This window comes from Phoca vitulina, unplaced genomic scaffold (genome assembly GCF_004348235.1).
Source record: "Phoca vitulina isolate PV1807 unplaced genomic scaffold, GSC_HSeal_1.0 scaffold8, whole genome shotgun sequence".
Classification (NCBI taxonomy): Eukaryota; Metazoa; Chordata; class Mammalia; order Carnivora; family Phocidae; genus Phoca; species Phoca vitulina.
The window spans coordinates 79,669,988-79,695,567 of NW_022589711.1; the positions used below are offsets into that span (position 1 = coordinate 79,669,988).

At 37.6% G+C, this 25,580-nt stretch overlaps 2 protein-coding genes and 1 non-coding gene across 6 annotated transcripts in view; 2 read left to right on the forward strand and 1 right to left on the reverse strand.

Annotated features, from left to right (window-relative positions):
• Positions 1-25,580, forward strand: part of IFT80 (intraflagellar transport 80) — a 120,310-nt gene that overhangs the window by 51,303 nt on the left and 43,427 nt on the right. For all 4 annotated transcript variants that reach the window (XM_032407323.1, XM_032407325.1, XM_032407326.1 and 1 more), the window contains one exon: positions 15,993-16,172. In XM_032407323.1, the coding sequence (XP_032263214.1) occupies positions 15,993-16,172 (180 nt within the window). The remainder of the gene's footprint in view (positions 1-15,992; positions 16,173-25,580) is intronic.
• Positions 1-25,580, reverse strand: part of CUNH3orf80 (chromosome unknown C3orf80 homolog) — a 128,373-nt gene that overhangs the window by 34,357 nt on the left and 68,436 nt on the right. The window lies entirely within an intron of this gene.
• Positions 25,465-25,574, forward strand: LOC116634181. The gene has a single exon (XR_004299889.1). It is a non-coding gene; the product is annotated as a small nucleolar RNA SNORD22 (small nucleolar RNA).

The following is a 25,580-nucleotide window of genomic DNA, read 5'->3' on the forward strand; positions in this document are numbered from 1 at the left end:
TCCATGGTTAAGTTATTTAGTGAAAAGACCAGGTTATAGGAGAACATGTTATTCTGTGATTCTATTTGTGTAAAATTGTATACCCATATCTTTAACTAAGTTGTACCCAGAAGTATATTTGGGTCATCTTTTCCTTCTTCATATGATTTTGTTTAGTGTGAACCTTACTTAATGACTATGTATCAATTGTACAGATGCAGTAAAGCTTTTTAAAAAGTTCTTCAGGGGCGCCTGGGTGGTTCAGTCAGTGAAGTGTCTGCTTTCAGCTCAGGTCATGATTCCAGGGTCCTGGGATGGAGCCCCGCATCGGGCCCCCTGCTCAGCGTGGAGTCTGCTTCTCCCTCTCCTTTTGTTCCTGTGCCCCTCCTCCCTGCTCGTGCCCCCCCAAATAAATAAATAAAATCTTAAAAAAATAAAAATAAATAAGTTCTTCAATAAAACTGAGCAAAAGAGAAGTGATGTTGCAGAAAATGGTGGACTAGGGAATTCCAAGAATTGTTCCCTCCACTCAAGCAATAATTAACTGGCAATAAATGTCAGAATCAACTTTTTCAGAGCTCTGGAATCTAATTCAGAACTTGCCACACCCAAGGAGAATGCTTAATGAAGAAAGAGACTGCTAAATTTGGTAAGAAACCATTGCAGTGTTTTTTCCTTACCTGCCTGCCATCCCCTGTTCCCAGCATGGCAGTGACTATGGGGATGACAACCTGCATTCTGGTGTGGCTTGCTGGTCCCAGAGGGAACAATATGGACCATGTTTTCAAAAAAAAATTGTGGTTGTACTTTTTGACTTATTTGGTCCCCCCTGAGGGACCAGCACAGAGGTGTGTCTTTGTTTTGCCTCCCTTGAAATCTGTCAGAGCTGTAGTGGCTTCCCAGGTAGCATCTGTTGAAAGCATACTACTCACGGCTGCTGGGGGCAAGGGATGGTGAATGGGGCAAGCAGCAGATAGACCGAAAAGCCTGGGAAGGAGGAGGCTGAGGAGGAAGATAACTGGAAAAATAAGGGTTTTGCAGGGCTCTTACAAATACTGGGGATTCTGTAGTACAAAACACATGCCCAGGGCCAGATGTACGCTTAGAAAAGACCTGAGAGGATGCTAGGCTTGCATCACTGGCAGATCTTTGGGCTCTGCACAAGCAGGTGGTGAAGGCTAAGGCAAAATTATGGGTGGCCTGGCTAAATGTTGAAGGAGTGCCCCAGCTCAGAGCCAATTGACAGAGTAGGAGAGGATTTTTTTTTTTCTTTTTGGCTCTGTCAGGTCACTAACTGACTACTTACATAATAGAATGGAGATTTAGGTGACCATACATGAAAGGAATATAGTCTTTGCAAAAATAGTTTGGAGAGGTCACTAAATAAATGACTGGAGCACCTCTGTGACTCAGTCTGTTAAGCCTCTGCCTTCAGCTCAGGTCATGATCTCAGGGTCCTGGGACTGAACCCATGTTGGGCTCCCTGCTCAGCAGGGAGTCTGCTTCTCCCTCTCCCTCTGCCCCTACCTCTTGCTCATGTGCTTGCATGCTCTCTCTCAAATAAATAAAATCTTTAAAAAACAACAACAACAAATGACTGTAGCCCCAAAAAAGCAACAACAGCAAACCCTGGGGAGGGAGGAGAATCTAATTTCCAGAATTACCACATTATAATATTCAAAACATCCATTTTCAACAAAAAAATTACAGGCATACAAAAGAAGCAGCAAAGTATGGCCCATTCACAAGAAAAAAAAATAGAAACCATCCCTGAGGAAGCCCAGCATTGGATTTATTAGACAAAGACTTTAAATATGCTTAAAGTGCTAAAGAAAACCATAGATAAAGAACTAAAAGAAACCAGGGGCTCTGGGTAGCTCAGTCAATTGAACATCTGACTCTTGGTTTCAGTTTAGGTCATGATCTCAGGGTTGTGAGATCAAGCCCCACATCCTGCTCCACGCTTAGTGGGGAGTCTGCCTGGGATTCTCTCTCTCCCTCTCCCTTTGCCCCTCCTAACCACCCCCCCCCCCGCTCTCTTTCTTTAAAATAGAAGAAATAAATCTTAAAAAAAGAAAAAAAAAACAGAAGAACAAAGTCTGAACAAATAGAAAATATCAAAAGAGAAATTACAAAAAGGAATCAAATAGAAAATCTTGAACTGAAAAAAGAATGAGCAAAGAATAAAAGAAGTATATTGTAAATGCTCGCAGAACCCAAAAATGTGATCAGTCTCTTCATCATATAAATAAAAATCACAGTGTAATGCCACTTTCACTCATCAGAAAATGGGAAAATGGGCCTCCTCAAAAAGCTGTGAAGGGAGTATTAATTGGTACAACTTTTCTATCAAGATCTATCAAGATCCTTGAAACTTTGACACAGCTATTATCCTTTCAAGGAAGTTTAAAGATTCATTGCATATTCATTCGTTCATTTATTTTCATATTCATTAATTACTTCATGAATATTTATTGAGAGTCTATTATATGCCAGGCACTTGCCCTAGGTGTTAAAGAAACCGCAATAAACAAAATAAATTCCCTGCTCTTGAGTTTTCATTATAGCACATGTGAAAAGCTATACACAAACAAACAAACAAAATGAATTTATAATATGTTAAGTGGTAATAAATGACATAAAAAATAAGGCTGGGTGAGGAAGATGGCATTATTTTAGGTGAGGTAGTCAGGGAATATCAGACACAATATACATTATTGAGTGGTTAGTAAAATAAATTATGGTATAAGTAAATTACTTACGGAATAAAAATTAAAAGCCATGGGTCATCTGGGTGGCTTAGGTGTTAAGCGTCTGCCTTCGGCTCAGGTCATGATCCTGGGGTCCTGGGATCGAGCCCCACATTGGGCTCTCTGCTCAGCCGGAAGCCTGCTTCTCCCTCTCCCACTTCCCCTGCTTGTGTTCCCTATCTGTGTGTCTCTCTCTGTCAAATAAATAAATAAAATCTTAAAAAAAAAAAAAAGCCATAGTACCATAATTTTTTCCTTGATTTGATAATAAAATTTTATTTTTACCTTTGATTTTTAAGAAATGCATGATTCAAATACGTAAAATAGAAACTTTCAAATTAAATTAATTATTATAAATAAATATACAGAATATATTAATGAATTGCATTATGCTACATTAAATGGAACAATTCAAGGGAAAAGATCTGAATATGTAAGATACCTTTGGCCAGATTTTTAAATTAACCGACGTTGTTGCTTTTATTAATCAGCAGGTGGTGCTATTGCTTGGTTAAGAGAACTTTTGCCTTTTTTTTTTTTTTTTTCACTCTGTTCTTGAATATTCAGTTAGTCATTATAATGAAAAGACTTCCCTCTGTTCATTCATTCTTCCATTCAATTAAAATAATTGCAACTATTCATCATCTGTAGTAACTGGTCTTACTGCTATATGTAACTTTTCATTGTCAGTAATGGATGTCAACACATATAATTTAAGATAGCCTGCAATTTCCTAATTCCTGGTATGTGAGAGAGAATATTGATTTTAAAAATCTTTAGTGTAACAAAGAAATGTAAGAAACTTTGCATCTATCATCTCTTCCCCCTAAACTTAATTTGTGAACACACACTTTTATAAATTGAATTCATCCAACCTGGCTAAAGATATATGCTTTTGAGAATTCTTTTAATCTAGTATATTTATATAGCAGTAGTAAAGAGAAAGGTGAGGTTGGCATTTGGAAGGTGCTTTTGTAAGTTATTATAGTCAAGTCATGTTTTTTAGTATAAATATTTCTTAATTCCTTGGTGGGGAACTGTATGCCTAAGCAGTTTGACAGAATACAGGGGAAAAATGGTCTCTTCTCTTACAGGGATGTAACATCCTTTAATGAGTAGGTCAACACTTTATAAATGCATTCTCAGTTGTTCTCCATATTGTGCTGTCCAGTATGATGGCGTATTGTATTTATTTTTTTAAAAGATTTTATTTATTTATTAGAGAGACAGAGAGCACATGAGCAGGGGGAGGGGCAGAGGGAAAGAGAGAATCTCAAGGAGACTCTGCACTGAGTGCGGAGCCGGACCATGGGGCTCGATCCCACAACCCAGAGATCATGACCTGAGCTGAAATCAAGAGTCAGACGCTTAACCTGCTGAGCCACCCAAGTGCCCTGTATTGTAGTGTATTTTAATGTAGTAGTATTGACATGGTTGTAGAGCCCTGGAGTCAAGACTCCAGTGGTGATATTACAAAGTTAAATGGACTAAGCTAAGTGATTACCTCTTTCCTTTCAACTCCACCATTCTGTGATATCTCTTCCGTGGCCATTGGACATCCTGCTTGCTTCCTCTCATAAGTAGTAGTAGGGTGTTGTTTCTTTCTTTGTTTTATAGGAAGATTGTTATAAGAAAGAGGCAGCACTGCACATGGTATACTAGAAGTGGGGAAAACTCAAGCAGTGCTGGAGAAGTGTGGCTGATCCTATAACTTTAAACTTATTCTACATTTTATTATAGTTGGATACAAGTAGCAGAAACCATTAAGCAAAAAGAAGAATTGGCTACAAGGTTACAGGGATATCTTCCAGAGGCCAGGTCAAGGAACTGTGCATCCTTTACAGTATAAGACCCTGCCCTCCGGAATTGGGAAATTCACCAAGCATAACAAAATCAGAATTCTATTACAGAATTAACTTTTAATCTTCTTAAAATCAATACCTAACACATAGCAGGTGTTGCATAAATGTTGCATTTTAATGGATCACTGTACAGACAAAGATATTGTTTTGGTTTTTAATGACTTACATTTACTTATCACAATTAATGTAACTCAATGACTTACATTGCAGCATTTTGACTAGGTCATTACTAGAATTGATCCATTTAATCAGTTTGGTTGATGTTTTTGAGAAGGCTACTTTAAGATTTCTAAATCTTTGACTTTTAATTTGCTCCTTGGATTTTTTTTTATTTTAAAAAGTTTGAAGTCATGGTTGAGCTCTGGGAAGGAATTCTTTCCTAAGGACACAGGCATACTCATTCATTCATTCATTTAACAAATACTGATGTGTGATACTCTAGCTAGTCAAAGAATAATATTCATATGTGTCCTCTAGGAGTAATTCACCCTCTGTTGAGAGTACTGATATGTAAACAGATAATTAAATAACATGGTTATTTAATGGCAAAGGTTATAATTGTTGTGGGAGAAGAGAGAAGGAATAGAGTAATGGTAAATTTTTAGATATGTCTGTACTTATATAGGATGAGACTAAACTTGGTTAAGGTAAGCTTTCTCTCTGGTCGAATAACTTAAAAACATTAAAAAGCCTTTTTTTTAAATAGAGATTTTTTTTAACCAAGAAGCACAAATTTGGTTTTGCTTTTTTCTGATTTGGTACCTAAAAATCTAAATTTAATTATCTATGTCTAGAAGAACTTCAGTTCTGTTGACAAATGTTCTTTAGGTGTACTATATGTTAAAATCATGCAAAAGCTCCCATTACACATGGACCAATCCACTAACTCCTCCTCCACAGTAGGTTATTGTTCCTCCACCCTGCATTTGGGGGAGAAGTGGTATAATTTCCTCTTCTACAATCTCTCTCACAGTATCTTCTGCATAAATAAATACCTCATAAACTAAACTCCAATATTCACACATTCTGATTAGTCAATGCTGGAGATACCAGTCATGTAAAAAATTTTAAATCCTTTATTTTGATTTAAGGAAAAATGTTATTTTCTTTTATTTCATTGTTTTTAGTTAAATTACCTTTCCCTTCTGAACATCTTTCCCTTTTAAAGAAATTCTATAGATTTTTTTCCCCAGACCATTAGGCCTTATCTGATTATTTGCAGTATCATCTGTTTAGGGGCTGTAGATTTAATAATTTAAAATTGATCCTTAAGGATTTTCCTCTCAGGATTCTAAGATGTTCATATTTTCCCTGAGGAAGGTTCTGTCTCAGAATCTAATTTTTTCATACTATCAGGAAATATTCATGAAAAAAATAGCTTCCTTTTTCTTAATAAAGACATGCCATAGGGATTTTGTGGGCTTGGTTCCAGACCATTGCAATAAAGCGAATATCACAAATAAAGCAAGCAAAATGAAATTTTTTTATTTCCTAGTGCATATAAAAGTTATGTTTGCACTATATTATAGTCTATTAAGTGTGCAATAGCATTATGCCTAAATAAGCAATGTATATGCCTTAATTAAAAAATACTTTATTGCTAAAAATGCTAACCATCATCTGAGCTTTCAGTGAGTCACAATCTTTGCTGGTGGAGGGTCTTGCCTTAATGTGGGTGGCTGCTGACTGATTAGGGTTGTGGTTGCTGTCTTATATGGACTTGGTTCATGGTGTCCCACAACAATTACAATAATAACATCACTGATCACAGATCACCGTAACACATATAATAATAATGAGAAAGTTTGAAATATTGTAAGAATTGCCATATTGTTACACAGAGACATGAAATGAGCAGATACTGTTGGGAAAATGGCGTCAATAGACAGGCTTGATGCAGGTGGCCACAAACCTTCAATGTGTAAAAAACGCAGTATCTACAAAGTGCAGTAAAGTGAAGTGCAATAAAATAAGGTGTGCCTATATAATTTCAATGCTTTTGTATAATTTACATGATAGACTATTAAATGCATATTTTGCTTGATGTCATAAACCCATTTTGGTTCTTTTTTCTTTCTAAAAGCAACTTGTTCAATAATTTTTAAATCTTTTCTTTTGGATATCCTTGATAATTCAATACCATGTGAACAATACCAAGTTCCTACTACCACTTGGCGACAACATGATCAAATTATTGTTTAGTTTCTCTTTAACTGTGCATAAACCTTTTGAAAGCCAAACCCATAAACCCCAAACTACTTTAAAAAGTGGTAAAAGTACTGGTTCATGTGTTTATGCTTATATCTGAATCTGAATCATTAGGAAAAAAATTTTAAAATCTCCAAATTGGGGCACCTGGGTGGCTCAGTCTGTTAAGTGTCTGCCTTCTGCTCCCAGGACCATGGGATCAAGCCCCAAGTTGGGCTCCCTGCTCAGTGGGGAGTCTGCTTTTCCCTCTCCCTCTGCCCTTCCCCCTCCCTTTTGTGCTCTCTCACGTGCACTCTTTCAAATAAATAAAATCTTGAAAAGATAATAAATAATAAAATCCCTAAATTGACTGCTATAATTTCACAGTAGGTCAAATAATGGGCCCCCAAAGATGTCCATGCCCTAATCCCCAGAACCTGTGAATATGTCACCTTAAAAGGCAGAAGGAACTTTGTAGAAGTGATTAAAGGTGTGGACCTTTAGATGGTAAGACTATCCTGGATTATTCAGATTGGCCCAGTCTAATCATAAATCCTTAAAAGCAGAGAATCTTTCCCAGCTGGGATAAAGGATGAAGGAGGAGAAGATTCTAAGTAAGAGCAACTCATTCTGCTGTTGCTTGCTTTCAAGATGGAGGAAGGGCACCACAGCCAATGAATGCAAGTGGCCTCTAGAAGTTACCAGTGGCCAGCACAGAAATGAGGACTTCTGTCCTACAGCTATAAGAAACTGAATTCTGCTAAGACCCTGAGTAAGCAAGGAAATGGATCCTCCCCGCGAGCCTCCAAGAAGAAATGTAGACTTGCCAACAACACCTTGATTTTAGCTCAGTGAAAACCATGTGGATTTATGATCTATGAAAGATTCTAAGTTTGTGGTAATTTGTTACAGCAGTAATAGAAAACTGCATCTTTGTAACTGCAGTTCAGGGCCAATCTTAGCAATGAGTATGTAGGTGGAAATATCCTGGGGAAGGCTTTCACCCCCTTCTTATTGATAACAAAATTTCCATTAGCTTTATTGCTTTGACTTAAGAAATTGTTATTTTCAGGTCCTTTTCGAAGTATTTGGCTAGTTGAGAGCAGATTTCAGATGAGAGTGAGGAGAGAGGTATAAAATACTATTACACGGGGAGATGGCCCTTTATGGGGAGAATTTGGGTTGGCCATAGAACACCATCAACATTCTGGGTATTTGGGGAGGTGCCAGTAATATTTACCCAGAGCCAAAACCAAACTGGCCAGCCTTACAATTTTTCAAGATTGCCTTTAGAAAAAAATATATTGCTAAACCTCTCAAAAGCAAACCAGCAATCAATTGTTGTGTTCTTGCTCAGTGACATAGTGCTTCTTTATAGGCAGCTCAAAATAACATTGATTGAAACTTCTGTTGGGCCGTCTCCCAGTTAGTTACTCCTCCATTATAACTGCTATTCTGACTGTGTCACCATGGGTTAGTTTTGCCTGCTTGTGACCTTTATATAAGTGGAATCGTACAGTATTTTTACTTTTGTCTGACTTTTTTCATTCAGCCATTATGTCTGTGAGATTTATCTATGTTGCTGGGTATAATGTCATAATTTTTGAATCTTCTCAAATCTCCCCATAAAACAGAAAGTAAGAGAGTATAACCAACAATCCACAGACAGCCACTACAACAAAACTTGATATCTCATATTCCTACAAACTCCCAAATGCAAGTGGTTTTCCAAAATACCATTGACAGGTATACATGGTCTCAGCATCTATGTGTGAGGAAGCAGAGGAAAGACAGCTAGGCTTTTAAGACCATGAGAAAAGAACTCCCAAATTGCCAATAAATGCCTGAAACTGAGACAGGCCAGTCAGTTCAAATAGCAGTTGAAACTGGACAGAAGTCTGTAGGATCATAGTCCTAGAACAGGATCATAGTCAAATTACATAATGTTGCCAAAGACAATGAAGGCATGCCATAAATAGACAAGCCCTGCCAAATAATTCAAAACAAGTTGAAGGATATTGAAAACATGACAAAAGCTATGAAATAACCATATAAATCAAAACTAGGAGAATTAAGAAATGAGGTGACTAGAGAAAGGGAAATTTTTAAGGAGAGATGGCAGAACTCAGAAGGGAATTATAAAAAAGGGAAAAATTATTACAGAAGTGAAGATGAAACTAGAAGGAATATAAGGGCAAATAAACACAATGGATATTGCCTTAAGGGATAAATAGAAAGTGAAATGGAAGCAAGGAAATGGCAAAAGAGATACAAAGTTTTGATAGAAAGTGATAGATACAGAAGGTAAAGATGCAAAGTATATATAATAGGAGTCTTCAGAGGAGAAGCCTGAAGTAATGAACAGAACAAATACTAAAAGCTACCACTCAAGAAAGTTTTCCTCAAATGTAAAACTCAAAAGGAAATTAAACCCTAATTATGTATTCAGTTGTTTGTATATCTATCTAGAGAGGAACTATTCCAAATGACTTTGATTTGATTCCAAAATGATTTGAGTGTTGGCTCTTTGTGCTCACTGTAGACTCAGACGATTGCTCTGCCACTTTGGAAGACAGTTTGGCAGTTCCTCAAAAGGTCAAAGAGAGAGTTACCGTAGATTCAGCAATTCCACTCCTAGGTATATACACAGGAGAAATGAAAACACGTCCACACAAAAACCTATGTGCAAATGTTCATAGCCACATTATTTATGATAGCCAATAACCTGAAAAACCCAAATGCCCATCAAATGATGGAGAAACAAAATATGTTATATCCATGCAATATTTGGCAACATCAAGGAATGAAGTGGGGCACCTTGCTGGTAGTCGGTAGAGGATGCGACTCTTGATCTTGGTGTTGTGAGTTCAAGCCCCACGTTGGGCATAGAGCTTACTTAAAAAAAAAAAAAGAAAAGAAAAAGAAATGAAGCAATGAAACATGCTACAATATGGATGAACCTTGAAAACATTATGCTAAGTGAAAGAAGCCAGTCACAAAAGGCCACATAATATATTCCATTTAGATGAAATGGCCCGTATAGAAAATAAAAGCAGATTAGTGGTTGCCATGAGACATGGGGAGGCGGAATGGGAGTGACTGCTAATGGGTGTGAGTTTCTTTTTGTGGTGATGAAAATGTTCTGAAATTCAGAAATTAGATGAGTTGCACAACTCTGTACTAAAAACCACTGAATTCTATATTTTAAAAGGGTGAATTTTATAATATGTGAAATATATCTCAATAAAATCATCATTTAAAAAGAAAAAAAGAAAAGGCTTATGAGCAAAAGAATTGAAAACAATTTTAAAACTCTGTAACTATGGTGTCGATATGTTTATTCTGAGTATTTTTATTGGTGCTCCTAAGAACTGGGATTTTGGGCTAGGTGAAAGATATCAAAGTAAAATCCTATGGTTCCTGGATTTGAATTGGAAGTATCAGTTTAAGTTCATGAAAAAAAATTTCCTAGCTCTGTCCACTAAAAGGGCCTAGAAGAGCAATGATCAACTTTGTAACAGTGAGCACCTCTAACACTTGAGGGTTTTCTCTCAATACCATTTCCCACATTTCCATAAAATAAACCCGGGTTCACTGAAGAAAAGGCTGATGTGAGGTGTGGGTCAGAAAATATAAAATGTGAATCTGGAACATTTTGTCATACTAAAAAACAAGGGAAGTGATCAAAGACTACAAGATTCTGTCAAAAAAGCTGGCTAAAATTGGATTAATTTGAACATTATATTTATTGGAACACATCAAATATGTTAAAATTAATGAGTTTATGATGCTTAACAATAACATTTATTGGTTGCATTTGGTGTAATGAATCCCCATTTACCCATTACCCACTTCCAGCAGTTACCAACTAATGGCTAATTCTTAGTTCATCTATACCACCACCTACTTCTCCATGGCCCAGATTACTTTCAGCAAACCCTTGACAACATATCATTTCATCACTAAATATTTTAGTATATATCACTAAAAACACAAAGACTTTTTAACCTAATCTCAATAACAATAAACCGAAAACACTTAACAATAATTCCTTAATATTAGCAAATATCCAGGCACTGTTGAAATTTTTCCAACTCTTTTCTTTTTTAGTTTGTTGAAATTAAGATGCAAATAAGATACAGTCATGGTGATTGGCTGATCTGTAAGTTCCCCTTCCAAATTTTTTACCCTTCGTAATTTTCTGTAGTTAAAGAAACTGGGTCATGTCCTGTAGTTTCCCATAGCCTGGATTTTGCCATCTGCAGTCTCATGGTGTCATCTAACATGTCTTGGCAGTACCCACCCTACATCTACTGTATCAGAGAAACTGGAGTGGGCCCAGTAATCTTTTTTTTTTTTTTTTAATTTTATTATGTTATGTTAGTCACCATACATCATTAGTTTTTGATGTGGTGATCCACGATCCATTGTTTTCATATAGCACCCAGTGCTCCATGCAGTATGCGCCCTCCTTAATACCCATCATCGGGCTAACCAATCCCCCCTCCCCTCTCCCCTCTAAAACCCTGTTTGTTTCTCAGGTCCATAGTCTCTCATGGTTCATCTCTCCCTCCAATTCCCCCCCCCCATTTTTCCCTTCCTTCTCCTAATGTCCTCCATGTTATTCCTTATGTTCCACAAATAAGTGAAACCATATGATAATTGACTTTCTCTGCTTGACTTATTTCACTTAGCATAATCTCCTCCAGTCCCATCCATGTTGATGCAAAAGTTGGGTATTCATCTTTTCTGATGGCTGAGTAATATTCCATTGTATATATGGACCACATCTTCTTTATCCATTCATCTGTTGAAGGGCATCTCGGCTCTTTCCACGGTTTGGCTATTGCGGACATTGCTGCTATGAACATTGGGGTGCATATGGCCCTTCTTTTCACTACATCTGTGTCTTTGGGGTAAATACCCAGTATCAATATTAATTGATTGGATTCCTGGGTTTTGGTATCTTTTATAAAAGCATCCCAGGTGATTCTAATGTACAACCAGAATTAAGAACCAGTGTCCTAACTTTTCCATGCATAAGAATCCCCGGAAGAGCTCATTAAAAGTTTCCTGGGCCTTGTACCCCCAGAGGGTCAGGTTCTATAAGGTCCTAGGGTAGCTCTATTTTTAAATTTTTGAGGAGCCTCCACACTGTTTTCCAAAGTTGGGCCCAGTAATCTGTTTTAACAATCCCTCTAGGTAATTCTAAAGCACTCTACAGTTTGAAAACCAGTGCTTTATGTTACTCTTCCTACTTTAGTTTGTTTGAAAGTCTGATAATAAAAAGTGAAAGAGGAAAAATTAGGTTGATGAATGTGTAACAAGGAGAAACTTAGCATGTCTGACTCCATATTGCTTAGATTTCCCTTGCAGAAAGTTCTGCTTAGCCCTGCACTCAGACATGTTACAGATAAGGTTTGCAAAAACTGCTTTTTACCCAAAATCTACCTCACCCGAGGAGATGAGGAAATACAGGAGATACAGAAATGACTACGCATGTTTAAGATTTGCAGAAACTACGTGACCAGATTCCTGTATGCAAAGATCAATGGATCAAGGACAAAGAGGTTACACTGTCTTTCTCAGATGTCTACAGATGTCAGTCATCTTTTGACTCCACTCCCTTCCCACCTCCCCCTCTTCCTAACATAACAGAAGCTCAAATCTCATGCCTTGGGGAGATGGTTCTTTGGGACAATAGCCCTCCCATCTCCTTGATTTGTTGACTTTCCAAACAAAGTCACTCTCCTTGCCCCAACATAAAGCCTCTCAACTTAATTGGCCTGTCATGTGGGTGAGCAGAACAAGCTTGGACTTGGTAACAAATGTAAGAAACCAAGTTTACACATAACCATGAGAAGCTGGATTAGAGGCTAAGACACAGGTCATGTAATTTTCTCAAGAGTTGGCAGATGAATTGGCAGGATATTAACAGTGAGCCAGTTGTTAATGATAGTCTTAAACCAAATTACAGATTCTGCTTTTCTTATAGAACAGTGGCTATATGTTAAAATCACATAGAGAACTTTAAAAAATATACCCAGATCCCATCCCAAGAATTTCTGGATTTAATTGATTGGATTCCTGGGTTTTGGTATCTTTTATAAAAGCATCCCAGGTGATTCTAATGTACAACCAGAATTAAGAACCAGTGTCCTAACTTTTCCATGCATAAGAATCCCCGGAAGAGCTCATTAAAAGTTTCCTGGGCCTTGTACCCCCAGAGGGTCAGGTTCTATAAGGTGGAGTTGGGCCCATTAATTTGCATTTCTAACAAGATCACAGGCAGTATAGATGCTGCTGGCCTGGGCATATCCTAAAGTAAGGGATAGTTGGGTTAAAGCAAGAGTAAGTGTTAAATGAGAGGGATATTTAAAAATTCATCTTCATCTTACTACTAGTATCACTAAATTACATCTTGGGAGGCTGCCTCATTTCTTTCTAGAGTTTGAAACACAAACGTGAATATTCCATGGCATATTAGAGGAAGAGAAGAGACTTAGAGTGTTAAAAATCTCTTTATTTACTTTTAAAGATTTATTTATTTGTTTGAGAGAGCACAGCAGTGGGGGTGGGTCAGAGGGAGAAGGAGAGAGAGAGAGTCTCAAGCAGACTCCCTGCTGAGCGTGGAGCCTGATGGGGGGCTCAATCCGATGATCCTGAGACCATGACCCGAGCTGAAATCAAGAGTAGGACACTTAATGATGCTTAACTAACTGAGCCACCCAGGTGCCCCTAAAAGTCTGTTTAAAGCACAGATGATAAATAGATCTTTTTGACTTACCAATAATTAATAAATTTACTGACTGGACAAAATAACCTTATCTCCCAACCCCACCCCCCAAATTTCATAACTATTAAAGACTCATTCTCTGATGATTTGCTTGTGCTTGTATTTTTTTTTTTGAAACTAGAGTCATCTAAAAGAAATCACTTCTTAATTTTAAATAAAAATATACAAATTTAATATAACTTTAATATCATGGTACTGTTATATTCTTTGAAGTTTGTTTTTAGGGATAAGTTGCATGTTGCAGACTTCATTTTTGATGAATCTTACAGACTCTGAAAGAAATCAGAGAAATATAGGGTGATGATAGTATTATCTAAACATTTCTTTCCAGTTTCTCCTCTTAGCTAGGGTTAGGCATCCAAGAGTTCTTAGATACATTTTTCTATGTTTAATTTTAGTAAGATGTGTCTTTCTCGCTGATTTGGTTCTTTGGGTATTTTAAGATCATACTTTAAAGCAAATAGATTTAAGGGGCACCTGGGTGGCTCAGTCAGTTAAGCATCCAACTCTTGATTTTGGCTCAGGTCATGATCTCAGGATCGTGAGATCGACTCCTGTGTCAAGCTCCACACATAGAGCCTGCTTAAGATTCTTTCCTCTCTCTGCCCCTCTCTGCCACCCCCACTCCCTGCTCTCACACACACTCTCTCTCTCAAAAAAAAAAGTAAATAGTTTTAAAATGTGAATCTGTGGTTTTAAAATAAGATCTCTGTTGGATCTACACCATGAGAATAGACTAGATTTAGAATGACAGATGTGCCGTAAGCCTAGTACAATCTGTTAAGTATTGTATATTAACAATCAAGTCTCATTTGCCTATACCAACCACTTAATTTTTATGTAAAATAGTAGTCATGCAGTATTTCATAATTCTGTCAAACACAAATGAGTTAATTTCATTTTATTGCCAGAAGCACATTGTTTATATCCTTGATGTTCTTTGTCTTCACTTATTTTTAAAAAGATGACTTCAACTCATGTATATTCTTTTTTTGAACTTGCTTTTCTTAATTTCAGAAAAGAAAGTTTCTAACATTTTCATGCTGCTGATGAAGCGGAAGTTTGTTCATTACCTCCCTCTCGATAACTTTTTTTATAGGCCTTTTTTTTTTTTTTAAGATTTTATTTATTTATTTGAGAGAGAGAGAGCATGAGGGGGTGAGGGTCTGAGGGAGAAGCAGACTCCCTGCTGAACAGGGAGCCCGACATGGGACTCAGTTCTGCGACCCCAGGATCATGACCTAGCCGAAGGCAGATGCTTAACCAACTGAGCCACCCAGGCATCCTATAGGCCATTTACTTGAGCAACAGGTAGAGGTTTAAAGGATGGTGGAAGGGAGTTGAAAAAAAGTGTCAGTGAGTGGTAAGAGTCATTCAGCATTTTTATTGTATATATGAACTTTATTGAGAATTTAAAGTCTTTTTGATAGTAGGGTGAATTAATGAATCTTTTTCTGTATTTTTTCCATTTTCTCCACTTTTTTTGTCAGTGAGCCCATGGCTAACAATGAACACATTTGAAACAACAATAATGTGCAACAAAATAAATACCCACCCAAGAGCAACCAAAAAATCAACAACAAAAAAATCAAGACTTAATTTGACTTTAGGCTTTTTAAGGTTGGAAGAATGGAAAGAGAATGTATATCAATTTAGTCAAATAAATAAGTCATCCTTTTAGCAAATATGTATGTTGCATCTGAAAAATGAAAGAAAATGCATGTAATAGCATCTTTTAAAAGGCTTTTTCTTACTGTCTTATTCGCACACACACACACACACATGCACACACACACACACACACATAGTCCCAGTTGATGCTTATTGATTAGATAACTTTATCAAAAAGGTAAACTCTAGAAGTTACATTTACTACATTATGAGAAAGAAACAAGAAGAAAATATCCATTAACCTATGCTTTCATGATTTAAAATGTCTATCAGATATGTCTTAGTTATATTGTGTGTTTAGTTTCAATTTTTAGTGACATTATTGGAATATTATAACCAATATTCCAAATATTATAACCAAAATTCCATCCTTTTAGATGTAGGGACTATAGAGATCCTTAAGAATTAATAGTAAGGTGTCTTTTTTTTTTCTTCTTCTATAGAATCTTTGTATTTACCCATTCAGTATTATTACTTAAATATAATGATGTGAATGGAAATGATGTGGGTGTTTTGCAGTGCTTGAGAGATTTTATACACTTCTATCGTATTCTACTGTGTACTTTAAAAATTACATCTGTATCTTCTGTTCAGTACACAATCATTTTATTATGAAAAATATTAATTCTAGGATAAAGACACATTCTTTTAAAAAATCATCTTAAAATGTTAATGTATGCTCAATTTAAAATTTCTTTAAAATTTTTTTTCAGTATATCAATTTTTCTGTCATTCTTTCTTCTCCAGTGGTCATATGCTTTAGAAAAGCCCAACACTGGCAGCATATTTAACATTGCATGGTCAATTGATGGCACTCAGATCGCCGGAGCCTGTGGAAATGGGCATGTTGTTTTTGCACACGTGGTGGAGCAACGTTGGGAGTGGAAAAATTTTCAAGTAACCTTAACTAAACGAAGAACCATGCAGGTATGATTATGTTCCATGGATGATTAACCCTGCTGCTTTTCACATTAGCTCACGATACAGAATATGGAATTATCTTCACTAATTATATATAAATCAAGTTTATAAAAATTCAGGCACATCAGAAATATTTTAACTATGCCATTAGTGACTTTTTCATGACCTAAGGTAAGAACCTGTCACTGATATAGAACCCGAGTGCCCACAGCTACTGTGGTTGTGGGGTTGAGGCAGGGATGGTAAAACTCGAAGCAGTTAGGGAATATGTGGATTCAGTTGGGGAAGGAGGGAAGAAGCTGTGACAAGTTAGATCTAACTCCTGGGGCTGACCCCACGGCAGGCCTAGCTTGCTAGTCACTGTCAGGGTTACATTATTTTATTTATTTATAATTGTAGAAGCTTATTTAACCTGATTAAAAATTTTTTTTTTCCTTTTAAGAATTACCCAAGGCAAGGCGAAGTGGGAAAATGCTAGGAAGTTCTTATTGGGAGTTAGGGAGAGAAAAACAGGTACTTTTGGAGTAAAATAAGACAGGAAGGTTGGAATGTGGCAATGGGAAGTGGGTGGAAATGTTCAGGTCTGAGAACTCCAGTGGGAGGGGTTATCTATGCAATTGTAAGCTTCTTAAGGGCACAGTACTATGTTTCACTCAAGCCCAGTGTCTTACATATGATAAATGTTCAACAAATATTTTAAAAGTTAGTTGACAAAAGGTAGGAGGAAGAGGCCAAAGACAGTGTACCAGTGGTAAACCCTCTGCCAGAGAAAGGGGAACTGTACCTTCTAACTCTTCTTCCTCTTGTCTGTATGAGTTGCCTCTGTCTTCATATTCAGAATTCAGAGTATCGTAATTATTTGGAAGCATATATCTTGTAATTTCTAGGGTTATTCAAATATTCTTTAGCCTAAGTATCCAGATTTTTAAATTTGGATAATATGATCACTAGATTCATAATAATTAGGTACATTTTAGTTTTTCTTTGCTATGTTTACTTATTTTTAAATTTTTAAACTTTTTACTATGGAGAATTTAATACCTACACAGAAGTAGACAGAATAGTATAATGAATCTCTAGGTACTCATCACGCAGCCCTAACAACCATCAACCCGTGATCAAGCTGGCCCCATCCATGTCCATATCTTCCTCCTTCCCCAATTATTTTGAAGCCAATTCAGATACCACATTTTATCTGTAAAATGTTCAATATACAGCTAAAAGACAAGGACTCTTTTAACATAACCACAATACCGTTATTGTACCTTAAAAATAATAATTCCTTAATATTATCAAGTATCCAGGAAGTATTAAAATTTTCAGTTGTTTCCTACATGTCACATTTTTTAAAGTTTGTTTGAATCAGGATCCAAAATGGTTTACATGTTGCAATTGGTTGACATGTCTTTTAAGTCTCTTAATCTATAGGTTTCCCTTCAATCTCTATTTTAACCCCCTGCAGTTTATTTGTTGAAGAAACCAAATTGTTTGTCCAGCAGAGTTTCCCATAGTATGGACTTTACTGACTGTATCCCTTTGGTGTGGTTTGACATACTCCTCTGTCTTCCGTATTTACTGTAAATTAGTTTTTGGATCTAGATGTTATGTATAAATAGATATTTCGTTAATTAACCTGGCAACGAAAACATTATTCATAGTATTGTATCTATGACAAAGAATGCATTGTGAGTTCTTTTTTTTTTTTAAAGATTTTATTTATTCATTTGAGAGAGAGAGAGAAAGCAAGAGAGCACAAGCCAGGGGGAGGGGCAAAGGGAGAGGGAAAAGCAAACTCTCTGCTGAACAGGGAGCCTGACGCAGGGCTCGATCCCAGGACCCCAAGATCATGACCTGAGCTGAAGGCAGACACTTAACCAACTGAGCCACCCAGGCACCCTGCATTGTGAGTTCTAATCAATTGATTTGGGGACATGATTATTTTATTCAGATAGTATATGGGGAACTAGCTAATATAGTATTGCTAAAATAAATTCTAACCTTAATTTCAAAAATGCCCCAAGATGAGACTATATCTAGAAAGAGGAGTTTTTCTTTCATAATAAAAAGGAGTCATCCTAGAGATTAGAGGATTTTTACATGAGCTAAAATGAACAGTGGAGGTGCTTAAATGACTTATCTAATCCAAATTGTCTTTATAGTTAAAATAATGTTTGTAAATAATCTTCAAAGTTTTAGAACTAGAACACAATTTTAATTTTTTTAAAGGTGTTTTGTTTTATTCTCTCAGTGATTATAAAACATTTGCATTGCATTTTTGCTAAGTTGGGCCTATTCAGTGTTTTTTCTTAGAATACTTTCGTTCACACGTTCAACAGATATTTATTGAGTGATCCCTACTTGCCAGGCATTGGGCTAGGCAATGGGAAATGTAGTTGTGATGAAAACAAATTTGGTCCCTGTTCTCACGGAACCTCCTAGATTAGTATGTTGAAAATCTCTCTCTTTCTCTTTTTTTTTTTTCATAAATTCATCTCAAATTGATTTAAGGTAAACAATGAAGAAAGAAACTTATTTCTGCATGTGAAGCCAAGAAATAGACTTGAGGCATTGTTAGATTCAGAGGCTTATTGTTAACAGGATTTCATCATTTTCTCTTCTTTGATTTTCCTTTTCTCTGTATTGGCTTTATTTTTACAAAACCTCTCCCTCATTTATGGCCTTGATAGTTCCAGGCTTACATCTATCAACTTAAAGTCCAATAAGAAGAGTGCTTTACTCCCCACAATGATTTCAACAGAAGTCTCAGCATCAGGTCTCATGTGTCAAGTTTAGGTTGAGTGTATTTAGTTTGTGGGGGAGGATGAGTCAACCCCATCTAAACCTCTTGGTTACTGAGAATAATGGAGAGAATGGTTCCCCAAAGGAAAACGAAGGCATGCTTACCAGAAAAAAGCATTTGATTCTAGGAAGACAAAAACCAGCATATATCCACTATGGTTTATCCTTTGGCTGTTTAGCGACCATACTATACTAGTTATCTATTGTTGCTTAGTAAATCACCCTAAAATTTAGTGGCTTAATGTTTTAACATTTGTTATTTCTCAGTTTCTGTGGGTCAGGAATCCAGGCATGGTTTAGATAGGTTTTCTGGCTTGGAGTCTCTCACAAGGCTACAGTCAAGGTGTTGGCCAGGGCTTTAGTCACACCTGAAGGCTCAACTAGGGGAGGATTTGCTTCTAAGCTCGCTGACATAGTTGTGGACAGGATTCTGTTTATGATGATCTGCTGAACTGAGGGACTCAGTTTCTTGTTGACTGTTGACTGGAGACCAACTTCAGTTCCTTATATGTAGCCTTTCCAAAGGGTAGCTCACAACTTGGCAGCTTGCTTTATCAGAGCAAGCAAGTGAGAAGGGCCAGAGTGAGTGTGAGCAAGCCATAAGTAACAGTTTTTTATAATCTGAACTCGGAAGTGAAATCTCATCATTTTTACCATATTCTGTTCACTAAAAGCAAGCTGCTAGATCCGATGCACACAGAAGTGGAAAGACATAATACATGGATGTGAATAATAGGAGGTGGAGATCACTGAGAGCCACTTTACCAACCACTTTACATAACTAATGCAGCTATTCTGTATGGAACTGAAAACAAGCCCATCCCTCCCTAAAAGAAGATAACTTAGACTCATCCACATATTCCATCCAGTTCTAGATCTCTGATTTGGAAAACTATAAATAAATGTGATTTTTACTTATTCTTCTCCCTCCCCACATATTGCTAACCTACAGTGATGAAGGGAAAACAGGATGGCTGTGATGAAAACAATTTGGAAAAGAGGAGAGGGAAAACAACACACTGATTACCAGGTCCATAGCTAAAAGCCAGCTGGCCAGGAATATACTGAGAACTCTTTTTCTTTGCAGTAGAGTTAGTTGCTTGGTTAATTTGGCAACTCTGGTGTGTTTTTCTGGGAAGGTCTCCTACTTGGGAGAATTCCCTTTCTGGGGACTGTACATTAAGCAGCACTTAGTTTTGTTGTAAGGTGGGGCCACGGATTGTCATAGGGACTGAACAATCACATTTTTTTGTTTGCCTGGTTTAGAGTTTCACAGTTTCCTTAGAAACTTAGTAGACTGTTGGTTGGTTTGTGTTTTATTAATTCAGAAACCAGAGATCATGTTGAGTCCGAATTGTTAAATATGGAGCTGGACCTGGAAGTTGCTACCTGGCAATAGGCTTTATTTTTACCTGTCTCCCTGGACCTCAGCTTTTCTGTGTACAGTAACCTGGAGTGAATGATTCTTTCTGAAAGAAATAGTTGATGTTTTGTTAGGAAGAAATGCCTAGAAGGGAGAGAGTATTGGTGAAGGAGATGAAGATTTCTCAGGTCTCCTCTTTACCTTTTTTGTCTCTCCTGCTACTCTCAGTTTAGCAAGGGTCACAGCTTTGGCTTTTAATAGTTGCCATAATTCAAGATTGAGTTTTAGTCACTCTATCTTTTGTAAAGATAAGAATTAATAATAGCGTGATTTTAAGGATTAAATGAGATGATATATGTAAAACAAAAATAAATGATAAGTATTGCTATGATTATATCTATGATAGGATTAAATGAGTATTCTGGAAATGTGGAAACAGAATTTTTGGACTTATGTCAATCTGAGGAGTCTAAATATTGTGGTCAGGTAGAAGTATTAGGTGATACAAATATCAAGAGGTTAATCTTGGAAGCACCCTAAATTGAACAGAGTAAATGGGTGCATTTTAAAATTGGACACAATGGGGCACCTGGGTGGCTCAGTCGGTTGGGCGTCCAACTCTTGATTTTGCCTCAGGTCATGATCTCAGGGTTGTGGGATTGAGCCCCGCCTCAGACTCTGCGCTCGGGGTGGGGGAGGCTCTGCTTGAGGATTCTCTCCCTCTCCCTCTGCCCCTCCCTTCTCTCTCAAATGAGTAAATAAATCTTTAAAAAAATAAAATTCACCACAGGACATTTCTGATGTGGGATTCACCATAGTTTTGAAATTATAACCACAATTGTCAGAGTGTGTTTAGTTTTGTTATTATGGCTGAGATGTTTTATTCCTTTTTAGTTCTAGTGTTCCATATTCACAAAAAAGGGAGTTCCCTCATGGGAAGCTTTAGGCAAATATGAATTTTAAGAAATCTGTCTATAATTGAATAATGGCAGAGACTTATACAATCGTACTGTTAAATATTGAATTTCCCCAACTTGTATTAGCAGCCAGTTTGTTTCACTGTGTATCATGTTGCTATAAAGAAACTACCATGTAAGTTCCTCTAAAAACTTTCATTCCATTCCATTAGCTTTAAAATGTTTTTAAGAGAGGATGGTATTTTGGGCCTTTAAAAAAGTCTCTGGGAGCCTAGATTTCTGGTGAAGGTGGTATCATTAAGTTCACACTTGGAAGAAAGAGACGTATCTATGGCTCCAAAGAGATCAATAACATACGAAATATATGTATTTTTAAAAAGTCTTAGCTCAGGACTCCTGGGTGGCTCAGTCAGTTAGGCGTCTGCCTCTGGCTCAGGTCATGATCCCAGGATCCTGGGATCGAGGCCCACATCAGGCTCCTTGCTCAGCAGGGAGCCTGCTTCTCCCTCTCCCTCTGCCTGCCGCTCCCCCTGCTTGTGCCACCCCCTGCAAATAAATAAAATTTTAAAAAATAAAAATAAAATAAAAATAAGAAGACTTATCTGGACTCAAAAACAAGGTAAACATCTCTGTGGAGCAGAAACGGAACAAAAATGGAGAGTGTGGAGTGAAGTCCCTGACCTGCTGGACTCCTGGTTGAGAAGCCGGGAGGCAAAGGCAGTGCGGAGAGTGGCTCTGCTGGCTAATGGAACTAAAAGTACTTGAAGTGAGACGAGTGGCCTGATCTAGGTCTCTTTAAAATCAGAGCATGGGCATCTGTAAGGTCGTTGTCTTCTCCCCTTCATGAAAGACCTCACAAAGATTTAAAGAGAGACTCGCGGAGTTGCCACCTGCTGCTCGGTTCTAGGGGACCCATTCACTTAGCCCTGGAGTTGTGTAGCATACAACGTGCAGCATCCTTCCGTGGCTTTGCGGACACAACTCAGCCTTCTCACTGAAAGCACTCTTCGCATTTTTGTTTCAAGTAAAAATTGGCTGATTCCTGAGAGCAGTGTTGCTTCTACAGACTTCTCAAGTCAAGTCTTGTCAAGAAGACAAGAGAGACACAGCAAGAGAGGGAACACAAGCAGGGGGAGTGGAAGGGGGAGAAGCAGGCTTCCCGTGGAGCAGGGAGCCCGATGCGGGGCTCGATCCCAGGACCCCGGGACCATGACCTGAGCCGAAGGCAGACGCTTAACAACTGAGCCGCCCAGGCGCCCCTAAAAGATGAAACTCTTTATTTTAACATAACCATAGTAGCATTTCACATTTCTCTAGTTGTTTCCTAAATTATATCTTTCTATGATAACACGTCCCACTTCTCCAGTTATTTTCTAAATACATATTTATATAGTTGGTTTGTTTATGTCAGGAAACAAAGTTTCACATTGCATTTAGTTAATTTGTCTCCTCGGTGTTTTTTTTAATTTTATTTTATTATGTTATGTTAGTTACCATATTATGTTATGTTAGTCATTAGTTTTTTTTTTTTTTTTAAGGTTTTATTTATTTATTTGAGAGAGAGAGAATGAGAGACAGAGAGCATGAGAGGGAGGAGGGTCAGAGGGAGAAGCAGACTCCCTGCCGAGCAGGGAGCCCGATGCGGCACTCGATCCCGGGACTCCAGGATCATGACCTGAGCCGAAGGCAGTCGCTTAACCAACTGAGCCACCCAGGCGCCCAGTCATTAGTTTTTGATGTAGTGTTCCATGATTCATTGTTTGCATATAACACCCAGTGCTCCATGCAGTACGTGCCCTCTTTAATACCCATCACCAGGCTAACCCATCCCCCCCCCATAAAACCCTCAGTTTGTTTCTCAGAGTCCATAGTCTCTCATAGTTCATCTCCCCCTCCTATTCCCCCCCTTCATTTTTCCCTTCCTACTATCTTCTTTTTTTAACATATAATGTATTATTTATTTCGGAGGTACAGGTCTGTGATTCATCAGTCTTACACAATTCACAGCGCTCACCATAGCACATACCCTCCCCAGTGTCCATCACCCAGACACCCCATCCCTCCCACCCCCCACCACTCCAGCAACCCTCAGTTTGTTTCCTGAGATTAAGAGTCTCTTACGGTTTGTCTCCCTCTCTGGTTTCATCTTGTTTCATTTTTTCCTCTCTTCCCCTATTCTCCTCCCTTCCCCTATGTTTCTCAAATTCCTCATATGAGTGAGATCATATGATACTTGTCTTTCTCTGATTGACTTATTTCACTTAGCATAATACCCTCTAGTTCCCCACCAACATCTGTCGTTTCCTGACTTGTTAATTTTAGCCATTTTGACTGGTGTGAGGTGGTATCTCATTGAGGTTTTGATTTGGATTTCCCTCATGCCGAGCAATGTTGAGCACTTTTTCATGTGTCTGTTGGCCATTTGGATGTCTTTTTTGCAGAAATGTCTGTTCATGTCTTCTGCCCATTTCTTGATTGGATTATTTGTTCTTTGAGTGTTGAGTTTGATAAGTTCTTTATAGATTTTGGATACTAGCCCTTTATCTGATATGTCATTTGCAAATATCTTCTCCCATTCTGTCAGTTGTCTTTTGGTTTTGTTGACTGTTTCCTTTGCTGTGCAGAAGCTTTTTATCTTGATGAAGTCCCAATAGTTCATTTTTGCCCTTGCTTCCCTTGCCTTTGGCGATGTGTCTAGGAAGAAGTTGCTGTGCTGAGGTTGAAGAGGTTGCTGCCTGTGTTCTCCTCTAGGATTTTGATGGATTCCTGTCTCACATTGAGGTCTTTCATCCATTTTGAGTCTATTTTTGTGTGTGGTGTAAGGAAATGGTCCAGTTTCATTCTTCTGCATGTGGCTGTCCAATTTTCCCAACACCATTTGTTGAAGAGACTGTCTTTTTTCCATTGGACATTCTTTCCTGCTTTGTCAAAGATTAGTTGACCATAGAGTTGAGGGTCCATTTCTGGGCTCTCTCTTCTGTTCCATTGATCTATGGGTCTGTTTTTGTGCCAGTACCATACTGTCTTGATGATTACTGCTTTGTAATAGAGCTTGAAGTCTGGAATTGTGATGTCACCAGCTTTACTTTTCTTTTTCAACATTCCTCTGGCTATTCGGGGTCTTTTCTGGTTCCATACAAATTTTAGGATTATCTGTTCTATTTCTTTGAAAAAAGTTGATGGTATTTTGATAGGGATTGCATTAAATGTGTAGATTGCTCTAGGTAGCATAGACATTTTCACAGTATTTGTTCTTCCAATCCATGAGCATGGAACATTTTTCCATTTCTTTGTGTCTTCCTCAATTTCTTTCATGAGTATTCTATAGTTTTCTGAGTATAGATTCTTTGCCTCTTTGGTTAGATTTATTCCTAGGTATCTTATGGTTTTGGGTGCAATTGTAAATGGGATGGATTACTTAATTTCTCTTTCTTCTGTCTTGGTGGTGGTGTATAGAAATGCCACTGATTTCTGTGGGTTGATTTTATATCCTGCCACTTTACTGAATTCCTGTATGAGTTCTAGCAGTTTTGGGATGGAGTCTTTTGGGTTTTCCCCATAAAGTATCATATCATCTGCAAAGAGTGAGAGTTTGACTTCTTCTTTGCCAATTCAGATGCCTTTTATTTCTTTTTGTTGTCTGATTGCTGAGGCTAGGACTTCTAGTACTTTGTTGAATAGCAGTGGTGATAGTGGACATCCCTGCTGTGTTCCTGACCTTAGGGGAAAAGGTCTTAGTTTTTCCCCATTGAGAATGATATTCGCTGTGGGTTTTTCATAGATGGCTTTTATGATATTGAGGTATGTACCCTCCCTATCCCTACACTCTGAAGAGTTTTAATCAAGAAAGGATGCTATACTTTGTCAAATGCTTTTTCTGCATCTGTTGAGAAGATCATATGGTTCTTGTTCTTTCTTTTATTAATGTATTGTATCACATTGACTGATGTGCAGGTGTTGAACCAACCTTGCAGCCCAGGAATAAATCCCAGTTGGTTGTGGTGAATAATACTTTTAATGTGATGTTGGATCCTATTGACTAGTATTTTGGTGAGAATTTTTACATCCATGTTCATCAGGGATATTGGTCTGTAATTCTCCTTTGTGTTGGGGTCTTTGTCTGGTTTTGGGATCAAGGTAATGCTGGCCTCATAAAATGAGTTTGGAAGTTTTCCTTCCATATCTATTTTTTGGAACAGTTTCAGAAGAATAGGTATTATCCCAGTGAAGAAACAGTCACATGTCTTACTTCCTGACCTAGTCCCAGAGCCTGTAAAGAAGAATAGGTATTAATTCTTCTTTAAATGTTTGGTAGAATTCTCCTGGGAAGCCATT